At 39.9% G+C, this 21,704-nt stretch overlaps 1 protein-coding gene across 1 annotated transcript in view; it reads left to right on the top strand.

Annotated features, from left to right (window-relative positions):
* The window catches only part of LOC307060449 (uncharacterized protein C12orf56 homolog), a gene marked incomplete at both ends in the record, with an annotated part of 64,005 nt that overhangs the window by 9,192 nt on the left and 33,109 nt on the right, over positions 1 to 21,704 (top strand). Inside the window, 7 exon segments of the mRNA XM_079714957.1 lie at positions 429 to 584; positions 665 to 1,041; positions 1,097 to 1,561; positions 1,742 to 1,814; positions 10,930 to 11,251; positions 11,253 to 11,342; positions 15,360 to 15,433. Of these exon segments, the coding sequence (XP_079571083.1) occupies positions 429 to 584; positions 665 to 1,041; positions 1,097 to 1,561; positions 1,742 to 1,814; positions 10,930 to 11,251; positions 11,253 to 11,342; positions 15,360 to 15,433 (1,557 nt within the window).

The following is a 21,704-nucleotide window of genomic DNA, read 5'->3' as shown; positions in this document are numbered from 1 at the left end:
ATAAAATTTCTTTTTAACTCATGACACTTGGAACTTTAGCACCAGCATCCAAAATGAACAAAAAAGGGAAAAAAAGCATTTACTACATATTTTAGATTTCTTTGGTTGGGGGGGGTTTCCCCATGTGGTATTAATATTTCTTCTTTCAATTCATATTACCAAAACAGTAAAAACCAGGAAAAAAATATAAACCTAGTGGCTGCTGAAACCGGTGAGTTTGCTCTCTTGTTCCGTACAGGCATTCCCAGGATCTCAGCTGCTGGAAAAACTGGCTGACACTTTCCTTGTGTAGCTGTTTGCTTCGTAAAGAATAGTAGTGAGCATTCTAATGTACACGTCTTGGTTATTAGTCTTGGACGTTTCTTTGGTGTTGGTAAGGTTGCGGTCTGCTTTTTGCTTTATTTTTTGAGTGGTCATTAATTCTTTAGGTCACCTGCTGATGGTGAAGGTGCCTGGGGAGCCGGATGTTACTCGACACTGCTCTGCTCGGGGGCTGGAGCAGGGTTCTCAGATGGTGCTTCACCTGCCTTGGTCTCTTTGCCATCTTGTGCAGGAGCATTAGGAGGACGGGGGCGACGCCGATAGTTATAGGGGCGCCGGTATCCACGGCGAGCAGTTGACTGGTTTGGACCATTGGCCGCTTGTTGATTCTCTTTATCTTCAGCCTCTCCAACCGCTGGGGCAGGTCGTGGGCGAGGAGGGCCCCTAGGGTACCTTGCGCGGTAAGTCGGATTTCGATGAACTGGTCCCTGAAGTTGTGCTCCCTCTGGGACTCCATCCTTCATCTCTCCAATCTCACCCGCATTACGGGGCGGTCCACGGCGTCTGCCGTAGTAGCCGCGTCTGTAGCGGCGCCGATCTGCAGCATATCGGCTCCCTTTCACAGGAACGCCGTCCGGGCCAGTCACGTTGGCTGCTTCTGCACCCTTCTCTCCTTCAACCACATCAAACTCCACAGTTTCTCCATCTCCTACACTGCGCAGATATTTCCGTGGGTTATTCTTCTTGATGGCAGTCTGATGTACGAATACATCTTCTTTGGTATCATTTCGATTTATAAATCCATATCCATTTTTGACGTTGAACCATTTGACAGTGCCAAGGACTTTGGTGGCGAGAACTTTCTTCTCCGCGTCTTTACTGTCCGCGGCGGCCGAAGAGGCGGGGGCCGCGGTGCCCGGGGCCGCGTCCCCGCCGGGGTTGCCCGCGACCAGGGCGGCGGGCGCCGGGGCCGGGGCCTGGGGGGCGCCGCCGCCGCCCGCCGGGCTCTTGGACGCGGGGTCCTGGGGGGCCGCGGCGGCCGCCTCCGCCGGAGCCTGTGGGAGGGTGGTAGTGGTGGTGGTGGCCTCGCCCGCCTCGCTCATGCCGCCTCCTCCGTTCTCCCTCTGGCGCCTCGGTGGCTGTTGGTCGGCGGTTAGCGCGGCTGGAAGTCGCGGCGGCCGGGGCTCGCTCTCCGGGAGGCCGGTGCGGATCTCGAGGCGCTGGCGGCGGAGGCGGCTCGAGCTCTCGGGCTGCGCGCTCGCTCTTGGGCTCCTCGCTGGATCTTACTGCCTGAGCATATGTTTTAACATCAGACCCAAATTTCTTTTTGCCCATCATGTTGCCCAGTTTATAATTTTGAATTTGCAAGTTTTTGTGGGGATTTATAGAGTCATCAATTCAGTACAGTAACTCTATCTTCTTTATAAACTCAATCAAATCATGTAATTAATGACCAACTAACTTTTTTTTTTTTTTTAAGTCAAAGAAGAGAATAATGGCCCTGCCTTTTGGAGAGGCAAAAAGCCTAAAAGTCTGAATGAATCCCTTTTCAGGTGAGATTGTTGTTTTGTGTTTTTAATTTGCTGTCCAAAACTTATTTTACGTTTCAATTGACTTTAAAAATTTTTATTTATTTTATTTATTTATTTTTGGCTGCTTTGGTTCTTTGTTGCTGTGCGTGGCTTTCTCTAGTTGCGGTGAACAGGGACTACTCTTCATTGCAGTGCATAACTTCTCATTGCGGTGCCTTCTCTTGTTGCGGAACACGGGCTCTGAGCATGGGGGCTTCAGTAGTTGTGGCACGTGGGCTCAGTAGTTGTGGCACGTGGGCCTAGTTGCTCCACAGCATGTGGGATCTTCCTGGACCAGGGCTCGAACTCGTGTCCTCTGAATTGGCAGAAGGATCTTAACCACTGCGCCACTAAGGAAGCCCTCAACTGGCTTTTTAAAATGCTTTTTCTCTACTCATGTCTTTGAACTGAGTTCTGTTTATCTCATGTACGTAATAATGAAGAAGGTATTTTGTGAGATTTTCTTCTAAATTCAAATCCAGTTAGTTATAAACTATAATTTTTCTCATTTCAATTGAATATACAGATGTCTCAATATAAATAAATGATTAAAATCAAATTCAAATCATTTATTGAACTCTGGTTCTGTGTAGTGGTATGTTGGGCCCTGTAATAGATACAAAGATGAGTAAGGCATAGTTCTTATCCTTGAGAGACTGATTCTCATCAGGACATATGACGTTTGTGTAAATAAAGATACTGCAAAGTATGCATGCTAAGTGTCATAGTTGAGTTTGAGCAAATTGTCAAAGAGATTTAATGAGGGGAAAGGTTTTATTCGGTTGTGGGGAGAAGTCAAGATGCCAGATGACAGTCGGTGAAGGAATAGTGCACATGGTGATAGAGATATTGCAGTTGGAGGGAACAGTAGAAGCTACGGTAGAGGCAGGAAAAAATGGAACATGTATAAATTGAAAAAGGAGTTTCCTAAGCTGCATAACTCAAAGTATGATTCTATTACACACTTTAAGCATCTAGACATTAGAAGGAGGAAGGGAGCATAGGATTCTAAGAGCTCTGAGTCAGGGGATTATAGGCATGGGGAAAATTAAGGTGCATTGGGGCCCTGAAAGTCAGGTCATGACATGGGGAAAACAGCCCCCAGGAAAACATTGCAAAATGTGCAAAGAAAAAGTGAACACCTACTTGGAGGGTATTCACCCCCAAGACCTGTGGTGTACCATGCTGTGCAATGGGTTACTGGGGAGGGGCCTTTTCCCACTGTACTTACTCTCATACCTTCTCTCACTGAACAATGACATACAAAGGTCTTTTAAACTAAATTTGATTAACTTTTTTTGTCACCAAAAGAAAAAAAAATTGTTTTAGGAAGCCTGGCTTATATCATATAGGCTTAGAGGATCATGATTTGTTCTAAATCCATGTAATAGCAAGCTATGTTTTAAGGGGTTGATACACTTCCATTGAGCGCCATAAATTACTAGCTTCTGGGAGGAGGGTCTCTGCCTTCTTGTCTCAGGGCACTAAGTGAAGTTCCTAACGTGGCCCTTGTAACTGGAAGTACTGAGGGAGAGGCACTGCCAGTGGATAGCCATCCACATGCTCTGAGATTCAACATTCATTTCACCTTTGGCCTATAATGCCCCAATTTTTCTAGACCACTCTGATAGCCTCATTGTTTTCTTCCAGTTTAGAAAAATAAAAGAGATTTCTAAGTAATGTATGCAGTAGCTGTTTTAGGTTATTGTGGAGGTCAGAACTCTGTTAAAAGTGGCAGAAGTCCAACTTAGGTTAAAAGGGGAATTTATTGGAATTACAGGGCAATATTGGAATTAGAGGGCAACTCATGTTATTCAACATTCATTCAGCAGATATGTATAGATACAGACATAAATATAGATACAAATGTAGACCTATCTATTTTACCTGTTAAATCTGGCATATTCTATTTGCTGGGCTCTTCAATTTTAGATGTACAATGGTGAGCAAAATCAGCAAAAGTTAGAAACCACAACTTAGGAAAGTAGGAATGCTAAGAATGAAGTTGGACTTAGGCATAGCTGGAACTTGGGACTTGAGTGCCATAGAACTTTGTCTCCTCTGATGTTTGTGGATCAGCTTCATTTTCTCTCACTGAATACCATGTCTTCTGTGGGACAGCAAAGTCACCAACTGTCTTAAATTCAATTTTTACTTCTCCCACCACCACACAAAGGCAAACTCACACACTTTCTTGTACCAAATTAAAAAATCCTGGGAAGGTCTCTGATGCCTAACTTGAATAAACGATTGACTGCTAAAAAATATCCACCATAGCCAAGAGGTTTAAAAACATGGCAGCTTCTGTGTGCTCCATGTGTGGAGAGGAGGAGTGATTTCCAAATAAAGTGGGGATGGTGGAGTTAGGTCTGCTATCCCATAGTTTTCTAGTACTGTCATCTTCATAATTAAACATCTGAGTCAAAAGTGTAAACAAAAGGCAGGCTACGATAAACACTAATTAGAGGGCTAAAGAATGTTATCATGTACAGAGCTTTGTGACACCTCTGAGGTGTAAAGTTTTAGGCCTAATTATGAGAAGCTGCAGGTCATAAGAAGGATGCAGTTATCTTGGGACATCACACTTACATAAATATGATTACTTTTCAAGGTAATAGTAAACAACAGGCCTTTTAACACCTGAGGGATAGAAAACAGACTGGTGATGATCTCTGATAATGAGATTCAGTACTTTGGTTTCTCTATCTTTAGTATAGCTCTTCATTAGTGGATAGTTCCATGTAGTCATGCATTTTACAGGAGAAAACCCAAGCAGATATCTAACCAAAATGTTCTCTAAGGAAAAGTTTATTGTGACCTACTTAAGAATCCCCTAAAGCTGGGGGGAAAAAGACTGCCTATTGCTTGCACGTATAAAAAAAACATACAGATCAATAGAACATTTTTACAGTGCTGGCATAGAGTAAGATTTATGTAAATTTAATTGCATTCACCTTGAATAATCCAAAGGAAAAGAGTGAAAATGCTTAGCCCTCAGTCCAGATCTGCTAAGCTCATACCCACCAGGGTGGATTTCAATCTGAGTTTACATCTATTTATAGCCTCTACTGATATTTAGCTAATGAAAACTTAAAAGCAGATTTTCTAACCATAGTGCATGGCAAGTAGTGGGATGAACTTTTGGAGAAACCGATCTGTTTAATAAACAGAATTAGAGCTGACCACCTTGGCATCCTTATGAAATGAGAATGTATTGCATTTAATTGTATATCATTAGCAAAATAGAAGGGAAAAAAACAACCAAGAAGGTGAACCTTATATTTTTCTCTAAGAAGAAGCACTTCTTGGCAGAAAGTAGAAAAAGGGAGCTGTTTTATTCTTCTCTGCATAGTAGATAAAAATATAAAGGCTCTGTAGCCACACTGGCTGACTTCAAATCTGGACTCTACCTTGGACTATTTAACCTTCCCAGGCTTCACTCCTCATGGGTAGGATGGGGCTCACAATGGTACATATCCCACAGGGATGATATGTAAAGGGCTAAGTCATGTACAGTTGACCCTTGAACAACACAGGTTTGGACTTTGAGGGTCCACTTATATGCAGATTTTCTTCAATAGATACATACTACAGTCCTACAAAATCCTTGGATATGGAAACTTGGATACAGAGGGGTGAACTGTAAAGTGTTATATGCTGATTTTCAACTGTGCAGAGGATCAGTACCCCAAATCCCACATTGTTCAAGGGTCAACTGTACATGTAAAGAGCTTAAACTGTGTGTGGCACTTAGTGAGTCCCTATTAAACTTAGCTCTTTCATTTTTGCAAAGTCAGTCACTGAGCAATAATCTATTTAGCATCCTCAGAATCCTTGATCAAGCCTTGAAACAGAATAAATTTCCTCTTTTCTCTTCTCACTAATAAATACTACGGTATGTAAAAAATAAAAATGCTATTGTGCAATAATTTGGCACGAGGCACCATCTATATTAATTTCCTAAGGATTTCTTATGCAGTAGGTTGCTGTACTTCTATTAGAGGACCAAGTCCTGTGTTTATGTAAATATACTATATGTGTAAGTATATGAATTCAGAATGTTTAGAAACTCAAGAGAAGGATTCAAGGCCTCCAATAGCTGTTCTTTTTTTTTTTTTTTTTTGCAGTGCGCGGGCCTCTCACTGCCGTGGCCTCTCCGGTTGCAGAGCACAGGCTCTGGACGCGCAGGCTCAGCGGCCATGGCTCACGGGCCCAGCTGCTCCGCGGCGTGTGGGATCCTCCCGGACGAGGGCACGAACCCGCGTCCCCTGCATCGGCAGGCGGATTCTCAACCACTGCGCCACCAGGGAAGCCCTAGCTGTTCTTTTAGTAAGTCCTTATTTCTTGATATTTCTCAAAATTGACACTGCAATTATTAAATAGATATATTCACTTGTACACAGTTAGATCATAGTTTATAATTATTAACAAATATTCATTGATCAGTTACAGATTTATAAAAATACAAAAAATATTGAGGGTTGGGGTAGAATCAATATTCATTTTTCTCCCCCTTACTCTCTTCCTGTTTGAAAAATTTCTTGGGACATATAATCAGGAGCAGAATTGCTTTGTACATTCTACTAATATACATTATACTAATCTGCTTATTGGTTTTAGAGATTAAAAATACCTCATCCCATATTGTCAACTACCTATTAGCTTATTCTATGTGGTGTCTTCTACTGAGTAGAATTTTAATTTTGAAGTAATAAAATTAATTAAGTTTTTAATTCTGGTCGAGGTGGAGTGAGCACACTTTGCCCTACCTCTCCCTCTGAATGGAAGTAAAAATCCTGAACAGAATGCACACAGCAGTTGATTGCCTGATTAAAAAAAACACACAACAGGGGCTTCCCTGGTGGCGCAGTGGTTGAGAGTCCGCCTGCCGATGCAGGGGACACGGGTTCGTGCCCCGGTCTGGGAAGATCCCACATGCCGCGGAGCGGCTGGGCCCGTGAGCCATGGCCGCTGGGCCTGTGCGTCCGGAGCCTGTGCTCCGCAACGGGAGAGGCCACAACAGTGAGAGGCCCACATAACGCAAAAAAAAAAAAAAAAAAAAAAAAAAAAAAAAAAAAACACAACATTCTACATAGAATTTAAATAAGACCCAGAGTCAACAACAGCTATAAACTAAAATCTCTTTTAGCTGAGTCACATGTATTTGATGTATATTGCCATTCAGTTCTAAATATCTCTTAATTTCCTTTATCACTTATAGCAGTTAGATTATGATATGTCTGCTGTGGAATTCTTTGAGTTTATCTTATTTGGGATTCACTCAGTTTCTTGAATCTATAAGTTCATGTCTTTTGCCTAATTTGGAGAGTTTTCAACCATTATTCCTTCAAATATTTTTTCTGTACCACTCTTTTTCCTCTCCTTCTGGGACTCTGAAGACATGAATATTAGGTCTTTTTCATATTGTCACACAGTCCCTTGAGAATGTGTTCATTTTTTTCTTCAATCTCTATTCTCTCTGGATTGTTCAAATTGGATAATTTCTATTCCTCTATCTTCAAAATTCAATGACTCTTTTCTTTGTCATCTCTAGTCTGCTCATTGAGTCCATTCAGAGAATTTAAAAATTTTTAGTTATTATAGTGTATTTTTTCCTCCTAAAATTTCCATTTGGTTCCTTTTTATATTTGCTATTTCTCTGCTGAGACTTTCTATCTTTCCATTTGTTTCAAAGGGGTTCACTCTCATTTATTGGAGCATGGTTATGATGGTTACCTTAAAGCTTTTGTCTGATAATTCCAACATCTTTGTCATCTCAAGATTGATATCTGTTCATTTTCTTTTTCCTCATAAGGTATTGAGGTTTTCCTGGCTTTTCAAATGTCAAGTAATTTTGGATTTCGTCTGGGACATTTTGAGTATTATGTGACTTTGGGTCACATGAAGAGTTTGGTACTGGTCTCTGCCAGCCTCTTGATTACACTTAAATATCTGAGAATTATTTTCTAGCTTTGAATTATTTTACATAGAATTGCTTATATTTCACCAATTCTGCTTTAGTAGAGTCTTCATGGGGAATTTTTTATTCAGGAGAGCTCAAATTCTACATCTTGAGATCTAGGTCTATATCTTTTTTTTTTATGGAAGAGTCATCGTTCCTTATTGTTCTGCTTGTTTCTTATATTTTAGCACATTAATCTGACAATTTTGGTCTGATAGTGTTTTGCTTTCCATGAAAACTAAACTCCCCGTTTTCATATTTACTTAACTTCTTTCTCATCCTTTTAAAGAGTTTTAAAAATCAATGATTTTTTCTATTCCATTTTAAAACTCTTAAAAAGGATGAGAAAGAAGTTAAGTAAATTCTATTTACCATTTTTCTTCATTTCTTTTTTTTTTTTTTTTTTTTTTTTTTTTTTTTTTGCGGTACATGGGCCTCTCACTGACGTGGCCTCTCCCGTTGCGGAGCACAGGCTCTGGACGCACAGGCCCAGCGGCCATGGCTCACGGGCCCAGCTGCTCTGCGGCATGTGGGATCTTCCCAGACCGGGGCACGAACCCGTGTCCCCTGCATCAGCAGGCGGACTCTCAACCACTGCGCCACCAGGGAAGCCCCTCTTCATTTCTTGATAGAGTCAATATGCTAGTATATATGTACTTGGCATTCTTAGCTGACTTTGCATCTAACAGATTTTTCTGAAGCTGTTTAATGTTGCCTGCTGCTTTTTGGACTCTGGCTTTTAACCTGACAGTTTCAGCCTCAAGGAGTTTATCTGTGTTTGATGCAGAGGGAGAAAGGAGAAAAACGATTTGTGCATACTTTTGATTCTGGCATTCTCTTTCCCAGTTCTCCCATTGCTTTCTCCTTTGCGGTGGCTCTCCCTAGAGATACATAATCAGCTCATCAGAAAAACACTTGACTTTTAGCAAGTTAGTTGTGTAAATATGAAGTTGACACATGTTGAAACTCACGGTTCTAGAACTCTTGCTTAGTAATGAACTACTCTTTAATCAGACTACTAAAAGTGGGTATTATTGAATTAAATGTGAAAAATACAGTTCAACTTTATGAGTTGGCTTGCTTCACTGGTGAAGCTATAATGTCCATGACATTTTAATTTATGCTGTCTAAAAGGTAATCCTTTTTAGAAACTCTTAGCTCTTTAAAATAATATTTTTTTCATACAGCTGAGTAAATAACAGTCACTTCAAGTGCGCCTTTCTTTTTTTTTTTTTTTTTTTTTTCTGTACGCGGGCCTCTCACTGCTGTGGCCTCTCCCGTTGCGGAGCACAGGCTCCGGACGCACAGGCTCAGCGGCCATGGCTCACGGGCCCAGCTTCTCCGCAGCATGTGGGATCTTCCCGGACCAGGGCACGAACCCGTGTCCCCTGCATCGGCAGGCAGACTCTCAACCACTGCACCACCAGGGAAGCCCCAAGTGTGCCTTTCTGTAACTACCTGAAATCATTTTGCTGACCTTTCACATGAAACATATGTTGTGCCTAAAATGAACATTTTAACATAATTTCATAACATTACCTAACATAATCTGTGCACTGGTTATTTAACTCTCTTAATTTCCATAGAGAAAATTTTAGAAAATATCATCTACAAGAATAAAGAAAAGCTATCACTTTCAAGAGGATTGGAGTACGTATCATCCATTTCTGGGCTACACATATTCATTGACCTGAAAATCCTATATGAGCATCTTATATTCTTAGATACTATCACTGTTACATAATACTAGAATCCTATAAAGAAATAGGGCAAGGTAAGATAATCAGTAAGTGGCATTCAGAGATTATGGGTCATATACATTAATTTGTTTAGTTGTGTGTTTAAAATCTGGCCATGTCATGTGCCACTCCCCAGGGCAAGAAGAGTGGAGGAAGGAGGAGGTGCTCGTACACTCTCTTTCCTGATCATGCTCTGGGACCACAATGCCAGTGTGCACATCCTTAAGCCTGAGGGTTTGGCAAGGATGGCTGTTTAAGGGGGATGGAACTTGGATAAGTGAACTGAGGTGAGCACTTGTGTATGCGTGTGTATGTGCATGCATGCGTGTACACGTATGTAAGGTCAGTGGAAGAGGGAGCTGAGGGCTGGAACTCAGCACAGTTCATAGCATTGTACAGATGATGAATGAATTTTATACCTGTTTAAAGTTAAGAACTAATAAAAACAAAGTGGTTTTCCACTTTCATGGAGGTGCCAATCTCATAAGGAAGATAAGATATCTTAATGTAAAATGATAAACCAGCAATTCAAGGCAATATAGGATAATATTAATACCTAGCACCTACTGAGTGTTTCCAGTGTTAAAAAACACTGCATGTATTTTCTTACTTAATCCTCACACAAACTCAATGAGATTGGTTCTATTATTGCTCCTATTTTAAAATTAGGAAATTGAGGCTTAGGTCAATCAAAGTCACATAACCACTGAGTGGCAGAACCTGGATTAGAACTTAGATCTCATACTCTGCAACTTCTTAGCCTCCACCACTTGCTTCCTTGTGTTGCAGAGAAAAGAAATGAGTCATGGTGAGCTGGAGAGAACAGAGAAGGTAAAAGATGGGACCCAGAATTGGTTCTGAAAAAAGTGCTGATGCTATTGGGATGATATTGGAAAAATCAGAGTGTTAGCAAAATATGAATCAAAGAAAACACCATTTTAAAAAAATCTCTCTCCCCCCCAAAAAATTAAAAAAAATCTCTCTTCATCTCTCCATATGAATAGTTCTTTTTTCTTTATGGGATCCGTTAGAAATGCAAGATGAAAGAACAATCAAGTTTCAAAACTAGAATGAAAAGTCCTTTCACTGGGAATGTTGGGCTCTGTGAAGGACAGGCATAATGCTTTAGATATAAAAAATGCTTCTTTAAATGACATAGCATAGAGTTTTATTTCTGAAAGCAGGAGTGTATACTGAAGAATTGTGCCATACCTCCTCTAGGTCAATGGTCAACCGCAGGTGAGAGTAAATCACTCCTTTCTCTTACAAGCATTTCTTTTATGCGAAGACTTTTACTTTCAGACTCTTAAACTGCTGCAATGGGGCCATTGGGTTCTCTTTGTTCCTTACTGTTAAATTCTGAATATTATGTTTAACTCTAAATTCTACCTGACAGGTACCACCAAGAAAGCAGCACACCACCATCCAAGGACTCAACTCTTGGCCCTCCTTCAGACCTCAAGAAGCTGTCCCTTCATGGCCAAAGTGCCTGTCAGCCCTTACCTACCCCCTCCAGGAGGAGCTGTCAGCCCACATCAGCCACTAGCAAGGCTGTCGGTGTGCCATTTTGCACCACAAACACAAAAGAACCCCAGCGACTTTCAGATCACAAAGACCCTCTAAGTGAAATCCCTTTCAAGTGCAATGGGAACGGAAATGAGTTTTACTTAGGAAATTCCTCCCTGGCCTCCCCTTTACAGAGTAACCCAAACCTAGAGAAAAAAGGAGTCAAAACTTCATTTGTACATTATTTCCACAACTTCATCAATATTTCTGCACTTAAAAAGTTCATGGAACAATTATGTTATAGTAAGTATCCTCCTAAATTAACCTTGACTTGAGTATTGTTTTTTGTTTGCTTTTCTTTTTGCAGTACGCGGGCCTCTCACGTTGCGGAGCACAGGCTCCGGACGCGCAGGCTCAACGGCCATGGCTCACGGGCCCAGCCGCTCCGTGGCATGTGGGATCTTCCCGGACCGGTGCACGAACCCGCGTCCCCTGCATCGGCAGGCGGACTCTCAACCACTGCGCCACCAGGGAAGCCCTTGAGTATTGGTTTTTAGGGTAGGCTTCCCTGCTCTTCCTCCCCATTTTGGAAGTTTAACCTTCGAATTTAGTAATATTGTGCAGACATAATGCACTGGACAATTAAGGGTATGATTTTACCAGGCTATTGCAATAGGGAAAATGCTCATTAATGAGACATGTCTTCAAGAAAAGGCGATGGACCTGAGGTTTTATAGAGGCAGGTAATAAGGGAGTCAGCAGTGAGTCTCATGGGAATCAATGAGGACGGTTGGAGACAGGTCTTATCTTGGAATATTTGTGAGCAGGGTGGTCTTTTGCAGTTAGCTGGGGTGATTTCTCAACCATTCTGCTTTCAGAGACCAGGGAGCTCAGATAAAGTTCAACAGTATCAATATGGTTCTGCATTTCTTAGCTGTGCTATTGAAAGTAGGTTAGTGGGAGTTTTTGACTTAAAAAAAATGCACAACATGAGATTTGTGAGTTAAGTTTTATTTGGGCAAAATGATGACTATAGCCCGGGAGACAGCATCTCAAATAGCTCTGAGAAACTGCTCCGAACAGGTAGGGGGGAAGGTCAGTATATATGTGATTTTGGTGAAAGGGGAGTACGTGCAATCAAGCACATATTTTTTGCAGAAGGTTTCTGCTAGTCTTGTGAAGGTTACTGCTAGTCACGAGGAACAGACGTCATGAAGGATTTTAGTAGTGCTTTTCTAGATAAGAGAAGATACAAGAACTGGGCTCATAACATCGGCTCCTGAAAATATCTAACTATCTGAAGACCTGTTCTGCCAGTTTTTCCCAGAGCACAGAGTGCCTCATTTCTGCTCTCCACCCTGAACTCCTTTCAGGAGGTGTTGAAAGTTAGCAGCTGCAGCAGCACATGATTTAATCCTTGTAGAGGCAGATGGCAAGTGCCAATGGCAAGTGCCAATTTGTAGTTGACAGACTCATTGTCGTAAGATCAGATAATTTTATAGAGATCACCTGGTCTATGTCCCTTATTTTATAAATGAGGAGACTGAAGCACAAAAATTCTAAGTGACTTACTCAACATTATATAATATGTGTAGGGGCAGAGTCAGAACTCGCATTTAGGGATCTTCTTATAACACCAGGATCAGTTTTAAAATAAGTAATTTATTAAAAGAATAGTATGACCCTTTTTACTTATCTTCAGTGATACATAATTTTTATTATTGATCTTCCAACATAATAATGTTAAGAAGTATGAAAGACTCTTTTCACTCAGAAGAAGCTAGGAAGGAGGGGGTTTTATTAAGTGGCCAAAAATTGTGAAAGGTTGCAAGACAACTCTCATTTTTTTCTCATAGCACAGTTCAGAATGTTATTGTTTAAATTAAATGTTAAATGTTTAAAATTCCTCTCTAAAATTTTAAACCACTTTCTCCAAATTAAGAATGTAAGTGAATCATAAATAGAGGGAAAATCCTGATCTATTAAAAGAAGGCTTCATATGTTCTAATAGAAAAACCACAATTTAATTGACTTGTAAAAATCTACCTAAATATTTCAAAATAACTGTTTAACTAACTCCCAGTTTTAAGTACCACTTTTAAATTCTGCAGCAAAGGCATGGTTGGGGTAAGTCAGGCCAACTCATAGCCCTTCTGATACTATAAGCAATAACAAACAACTAACATGTAGTGTTATTATTGGTAGGAACTGTTCTGATGCTTTCTGCATATTAACTCATTTAATCTGTACAACAGTCCTACGAGGTAGGACTGTTATTCTCATCTCATAGATGAGGAAATTGAGGCACAGGGAAATTAAATGATATATTCAAGGTTGTACAACTAATATAGAGCTGGGATTTGAACCCAGACAGTCTGATTTTTTTTTTCTATGACCACTGAAACAATGTGGATGGAGGGGGGTTATCTTTATGAGTTGTCAGATATTATCATTGAAAACAATGTTCTGGGAATTCCCTGGCGGTCCAGCAGTTAAGACTCTGTGCTTGCACTGCAGGGGGTGTGGGTTCTATCCCTGGTCCGGGAACTAAGATACCACATGCCTCGCGGTGCAGCCAAAAGAAAAACAATGCTCTATCCCTTGAAGGATGAAAACTGAGTAAGCAAATATTTCATATATAAATGATGAATCTATCAGGTTAGCATTCATTCTAGTGAGAATAAGATATTAACAATATAAACATTTTAAAAGTTGTGACTTTTTTGTGACATTGTTGAAGTCTTTCATTAGGTTGGTTACCTTTGGTTAGTCTTGGGTATCTTCATAAGTTCTAGGAAATGGACAAAAATATCTCCTAAATCTGTCAGAATTATCTTGGATAATTGCTCTCTTGTGCCTTGAGATTTCTTTCATCTTGAGGTATGGATAGATGCTCCTGGGAAAAGGAATTAGACATTTTAACTCTCTGTATACTTTCAGGTAAAATTAACCTAAACCATCCAGTTAGAAATTAGCACTCATTCTGATTTTAAAGGTTTCCAAAGAGTTGTCCTTGTCAGTAACCCATTTTATCTGTAACTTTCACCAAAAGTAATTACATCTGCGTTGCTTAGCATCTCAAATTCTACAAAGACAAAATATGGCAATTCTTTGCCCTTCATACATTGTGGAATAACAGCTAGAAAGCTAAATAATGAATATCCTCAAATTAAAATTCTAGATTTAAGGCAAACACTTGGAGAGAAAAAAAAGGCATCTTTTTTTTTTTTTAAACATAGAGCAATGACAAAAATAGTAAGAAAAAGTACATAATTCCCCCCTACACACCCACCCACCACCCTACTCTTATTAAGGAATAAGACAGGAGTTGTTTGGAGTTGTAAATCAGCAACATTTCATAAATTCCTTCTGACCTGTCTGTTAAGCCTCAACATAAATAAAAAATTATTTAGAGAACTTGCTGAACACTACATGCCAATTTGTTTCAAGACCCAGTATGAGTGGGAAGTGGCAGCACTAAAGATTTAAGGAAAAATAACCCCATTAATGGGGGAATAGTTAACAAAATTATTGTATATCTCGGCTATGTAATACTGGGTAATCATTATTAAAAAGGCTGAAGTAAATCTATATACATAGACATGAAAAACTGTCCACCATATATTAAGTGAAAGAAAATCCAGATTAATGGGCTTCCCTGGTGGCGCAGTGGTTGAGAGTCTGCCTGCCGATGCAGGGGACTCGGGTTTGTGCCCCGGTCCGGGAAGATCCCACATGCCGCGGAGCGGCTGGGCCCGTGAGCCATGGCCGCTGAGCCTGCGTGTCCAGAGCCTGTGCTCTGCAACGGGAGAGGCCACAACAGTGAGAGGCCCGTGTACCGCACAAAAAAAAAAAAAAAAAAAAAGAATCCAGATTAATATGTGATATGATGTAGCTAGTATTAAATACATATTATAAAAATATATCATCTAACATGTAAATATTATAAATGTATATGCTATAATTAACATGTTTTTATATGCCTGAAAGAATATAAACCAAACCAACAATAGTAAGGTGTTTTGAATATTGAGATAGAAAGGGTAGGGAGAGATAGGGAACTTTTATCATTTACTTTTCATTTCTGTACTGTTTGATTTTGATAGATTATTCTATTTTATAATGAACAAATGCTATGTTTAAAACTTTAAAAAAACTATATAAGGAAAAATTCCCTGTAGTATTAGCAAATACTGGAATGAGTTACAAATCATGTACTGTAGAAGGGATTAAAGGATATATGATATTGACTAAAAGTAGTGGGAATTGATTTTCAGTAAACAAAAATTCTAACTATTCCCACTTTGTTTCCTCTTTCAGAAAGCTACTCTTTTACAAGATCCCCTATATGTTAGTGAGCTCAGTCCTGCTACTGGAAGTCAAAAGCCATATAGGTAAGGAGTGATGACAGGACAGAGTTGCACCAGGGGGTGTTCGCCCTCTTTGCCTCTCCTAACTCTATGTGATGCTGACCATCACATTTATACCTACATCTCTTCTCGCCCTGAATTGCAAAGACAATTACCCACTGGATATCACTTCTTGTATGTTTCACAGGAGCCATAACGTCAGCATATTCAAAACAGAACTCAGCCTCTTCCTTCTGTGACCTGATCTTCCATCTGTGTTTCCTAAACAGGGCATGATGTCATTATCTCTAGACAGCCTAAGCCAGAGTCCTGGATCCCGAGATCCCCATCCCCTAATCCAGTCGTCACCACATGATTCACTGTACTTATTGAATATATCTGGATAACATCCACTTCTTTCTACTGCCACATGCTCAGATCCAATTATCTGTTCTGGGCTCTGACAGTATTTTCCTGGCTGGCCTCTGCCTTCACTCTTGCCCCTCTCTAGACCATTCTTCAATACAACAGAGAAATCTTTCAGAAGCACAAATGTGATCGTGTAACTCCTCCCTTAAAGCCTTTCCATAGCTCCCCATTGCCCTTAGAAGGTCTACACTCTATAACAGCTTTTTACAAATCTTCCTGATGTCTCTTTATTTTTCTATTGTGTCCTCCACACTCCTGCCCTAAGTTCCTGATCCAAATGAACTCATAGCTCTCAAAAAGCTCCCTGTTAATCTGGGCCCTAACATGATGGCCTCTATTCTAGAACCTTACTCTCTTCTACTATTCCTTTGTCTAAAAATCATTTCTCAAGTCTAAGTTAAGAGGGCCCCTCCATAACATCCTCAGCACTGTCCACTCTGTATTATGGATTGCTTGTTTATGTGCTGCCCTATTATGCAATATGCTCCTTAAGGGCAGGGACTATTCCTTGGTCACTGGCACATAGTAGGCTGCCAATAAGCCTTTATACAATGAATGAATGAATGAATGAATGAGTGAAATAAGATAGAGGCTGGGACCTTATATGCAAGGCAAAGGAGTTTGGATTTTATCCAGACTTCATAGTTCTATTATGTTCTTATCACAGTCAGCCTTCCATTGAAGTAGTTACTTGTGATGTGACTATTACTTCCAATAGATTGTGAGCCCCTGGAAGGCAAGGAGTATGTCTTATTAATTATCATGTTTTTCTTACTTAAAACAGTGCTTTGTACTTAGAGAGCACTCTGTCAATTGATGGTACCAATAATTTTGATATTAAGTAAGTCATGAGTGACTTTTGAGAGGTTTATGATAGTGACGTATATTGGGGGTGATGTAAGTGAACTAAGGGAAAGTTTAATTTTAAAAGATACAATTCATTCCCCATTAAAGGGAACCAAAGTTCCTTGGAAGAATGACTGATTCTAGGTCTGGGGTAGGAAATATACAAATGAGTCTGAAACAGCTTGTGGCAGAATGCAAAGAGTAACAGGGCTCAAACTAAAGGACACAGGAGCCCACATGAAGGGCCTCCTGATAGCCAAAGATGGAACAAATCAAGAATCAGAAAAAATAATGAATGAGATGGTTAAAACATAACGAATATATAAAAATTCCAAAGTGTATAATGATGCATCATAGACAGAAAGTTCTCCCTCCTACCCTCCCCCACCCGGTTAAGAAATAAAAATGTACTGAACTCCATTAGAAGTAAATAGGGCACTAATTCATTTTTCTGCAAATCAGCAAACAAATGGAAAGAATTAAGCATTTATCCTGCCTTTCCTGCATAAACTGTAATTAGTTCAGGGTAACCAAGTAGCCCAAGTTGATGAGAGCAAATTCCATTTTACAGAGTTCCAGCTAATGAATGTGGAAGGTTTAACAGAATTAGAAAGTTACCATTTTTTAACCTCTGATGAAATAATAGATTTATGCAAAGATCCTCAGTGGATGGAACCATCAGACAGAAAGGTGAAGTGGAATTTCAAAATGGAGGGATCATGTAAATAACTAAACACTGATCAGTCTTAGAATCACTTAAGTGGGATGCTATAATGAAGCACTTAAAAATTATAATGTGCCTCATTATTTGATGTAACATGAAACACATAGCACCACCTATGACATATCTTTGTTCAAACAATTAAACTGCAATCTGACTTAAAAGTGTGCGAGTGTCAGCCTTGAGAAGGAATGAAATTCTGATACATGTGACAACATGGATGAGGCTTGAAGAAATTATGCTAAGTTAAATAAGCCAGTAGTAAAAGGACAAATATTATATGGTTCCACTTATATGAGGCACCTAGAATAGGCAAATTCACAGAAACAGAAAGCAGAATATAGGTTACCAGGAGCCACAGAGAGACAGGAAATGGAGACTTACTGTTTAATGGATGCAGAGTTTCTGTTTGGGAAGATGAAAAAGTTCTGGAAATGGATAGTAGTGATGATTGCACAACATTGTGAATGCACTTAATGCCGTTGAATTGTACACCTGAAAATGGTTAAAATGGTAAATTTTAGGTTATGTATATTTTATCTCAAAATTTTAAAAGGTGTGTGTGTGTGTGTGTGTAAGGGAATAGATAAAACAAGAATGGCAAAATGTTGAAAATTACTGAAGCTAAGTGATGGGTATGTGAGGGTTTCTTATAAGACTTTCTCCATTTTTGTGTATGTTTGAAATTTTCCATAGTAGAAGTTTTTAAAAGACCTAAGAAACATAGCAAGCAAATATAACAATTATTTTATTTAGATCTTGGTTTTAATGAACCAAATATAAAAAGACATTATTAAGACAAGAGAGAACATTTGAATATGGACTGGGTATTAGACAATACCATAGAATTATTGATAGGTTTGTTGGTGTGCTAATGATGATTTTGCAAGGAAATGTTCCAGTTATTTTGAGATATGTTCTGAGTTATGTAGGAGTTAAATAACATAATGTTTGGGATTTCCTTTTTTTTAATTAATTAATTAATTAATTAATTTGGCTGCGACGGGTCTTAGTTGCGGCACTCGGGATCTTCTTTGCAGCATGCAGGCTCTAGTTCCCCAACCAGGGATGGAACCCGGGCCCCCTGCATTGGGAGTGTGGAGTCTTTTTTTTTTTTTTTTTTTAATTAATTAATTAATTTGGCTGTGTTGGGTCTTCATTTCTGCGCGAGGGCCTTCTCCAGTTGTGGAGAGCGGGGGCCACTCTACATCGCGGTGCGTGGGCCTCTCACTGTCGTGGCCTCTCTTGTTGCGGAGCACAGGCTCCAGACGCGCAGGCTCAGTAGCTGTGGCTCACGGGCCCAGCTGCTCCGCGTTATGTGGGATCCTCCCAGACCAGGGCTCGAACCCGTGTCCCCCGCATTGGCAGGCAGACTCTCAACCACTGCGCCACCAGGGAAGCCCGGGAGTGTGGAGTCTTAACCACTGGACCACCAGGGAAGTCCTGGGATTTCTTTTTTTTTTCTTTCTTTTTAAAAAATTTATTTTATTTTTGGCTGCGTTGGGTCTTCGTTGCCACGTGTGGGCTTTCTCTAGATGCGGTGAGCCAGGGCTACTCTTTGTTGCAATGCACGAGCTTCTCATTGCAGTGGCTTCTCTTGTTGCGGAGCACAGGCTCTAGGTGCACAGGCTTTAGTAGTTGTGGCTCGTGGGTTCTAGAGCGCAGGCTCAGTAGTTGTGGTGCACAGGCTTAGTTGCTCCGCAGCATGTGGGATCTTCCCGGACCAGAGCTCGAACCTGTGTCCCCTGCATCGGCAGGAGGATTCTTAACCACTGCACCACCAGGGAAGCCCAGTCCCAGGATTTCTCTTTTTAAAAGATGATTATACAGATAGCTTAGAATTTCTACATGTTTTCTTATGTTTATTCTAAAAAAAAAGTATCAGTTTTAATTTTGGTACTATATTATGTAAAGTGATTTTAAAGCTAATTGTATAATAAAAACAGGCTCTTACTTTGTGTGGCTTGAAATTTATCCCTGAAGGCAAGGAGAGTTCTGCCACTATCTTGACTCAGGAAAAGCATATTTCTTGTAAAGTTAATTTCTGAAGGCAACATATTTAAAGTGTAGTAATTTAATGCACCATGAAGGATGCAAATATATGCACAAGATACATAGGAAATAGTCTGTGCCTACAAGGCACCTTTAAAAGTTTAAAGAAGTTTAAAAGAAGTAAATATTCTTTGGGTTTTCAAATTAGGATTTTGTCACAGTTTTGAGTTCTGTAATCTGACCATTGAGAACACATACACAGAGCTTCTGAGATAATGTATGAAAAACCATACCAGCTGTAAAGCATTATTCAAATGTAAGGTATTACTGATATTAAATGTCTGGAAAAACGAAAAAAATAGGAAAAATAGAGCTTATCATTAAATCAGTAATCCTTCTGCTACATTATTTGGGTGAATTTATGTTTTCTAGCTCATGAAAATACAGAATATCTGTTAACATTAAGGTAAAATTTCCTCTTATTCCTAAGTTGAATAATGGAGTCTTCTGGCCTAGACTTTTTCTTATTTAAATTAGTCAAAGAAAGTTTGTCATCTGTGTAAAAGCAATATTCTCCGAATGTTCAGAGAAACTGTGATTATCCATAACTTCTCTGTAGAAATATAGGCTACTGAATCTAACTTGAATTTATGAGGTATATGAGACCTCAATTTATATATTAATTGATTTTTAGTATGAAGAGATTAGTGTGCTTTTTCTTATGAAATTTGTTTTGACCTTTTTGAAAAAAATATAGTTTGATATTATAATCTTTTGGCACCTATGATATCATAGGTGCCAAAACATAAAAACAGTTCCTTTCTACATGGATCTTAGCAAATTGCTGACTCCTAACGGAAAAAACTGGAAAATCAATTTCAAAATAATTGTGCTGATATTGTATTTTTTCTGGGCTTTTGCTTTTCTAAGCTCATTTCTTTGTGAAAACTACATTTCTGCTGTTTTTTGGCATTCTCAGAGAATAGAGGGATTTTATGGGTTTTTTTTAACATCTTTATTGGAGTATAATTGCTTTACAATGGTGTGTTAGTTTCTGCTGTACAACAAAGTGAATCAGTTATACATATACATATGTTCCCATATCTCTTCCCTCTTGCGTCTCCCTCCCACCCTCCCTATCCCACGCCTCTAGGTGGTCACAAAGCACTGAGCCTGATCTCCCTGTGCTATGTGGCTGCTTCCCACTAGCTATCTATTTTACATTTGGTAGTGTATATATGTCCATGCCACTCTCTCACTTCGTCCCAGCTTACCCTTCCCACTCCCCTATGGTTATTTTTCAAATGACATGTGGCAGTAGTTAGAAATGGATGTATAGGGAAGCAAGATCTCAAAGCTTACTCCTCTGTTATTTAGATAACATTTATTAAACACTTACTGTATGCTAAGCACGTGAAGTAACTAAAGTATCAAAAGAGCACAATGGGATAGGTACTATCATCATCCCTATTTTACACATGAGGAAATTGAGGCACAGAAAGACTAAGAAACTTGCCCATGGTAGTTACTTAGAGGAACAGGGACAGACCTAGGATATTGATCAGCCTGTCTGACACTGCCTCTATGCTCATAATCATGTTCTTCTGCCTCCATGACTGTTATCACTGAATTCTTTCATTATTTTAACTCAAGTACAGCTGATTTACAATATTATATGTTTCAGGTGTACAACATAGTGATTCATAACTTTTAATGATATATTCCATTTATAGTTATTATAAAAATTGGCTATATTCCCTGTGCTGTACAATATATCCTTGTAGCTTATTTATTTTTATTTTTAATATTTATTTATTTATTTATTTATTTAGGTTGCACTGGGTCTTGGTTGAGGCACATGGGATCTTTTAGTTGCAGCATGCAGACTTCTTAGTCATGGCATGCAGACTCTTAGTTGTGGCATGAGAACTCTTAGTTGTGGCATGCATGCGGGATCTAGTTCCCCGACCAGGTATCGAGCCCGGGCCCCCTGCGTTGGGAGCGTGGAGTCTTACCCACTGGACCACAAGGGAAGTCCCTATTTATTTTATTTTATGTTTTATAAATTTATTGATTGATTGATTTTTGGCTGCATTGGGTCTTTCTTGCTGTGTGCGGGCTTTCTCTAGTTGCGGCGAGTGGGGGCTACTCTTCGTTGCGGTGTGCAGGCTTCTCATGGTGGTGGCTGTGGGCTTTCTCTAGTTGCGGCGAGCGGGGACTACTCTTCGTTGCAGTGTGCGGGCTTCTCATTGTGGTGGCTTCTCTTGTTGCGGAGCACGGGCTCCAGGCATGCAGGCTTCAGTAGCTGTGGCACTTGGGCTCAGCAGT

Source organism: Hyperoodon ampullatus (assembly GCF_949752795.1).
Source record: "Hyperoodon ampullatus genome assembly, chromosome: 11".
In the NCBI taxonomy this organism is placed as follows: domain Eukaryota; kingdom Metazoa; phylum Chordata; class Mammalia; order Artiodactyla; family Ziphiidae; genus Hyperoodon; species Hyperoodon ampullatus.
The sequence above is the reverse complement of the archived record's forward strand: the minus strand, read 5'-3'. Positions and strand labels throughout refer to the sequence as shown.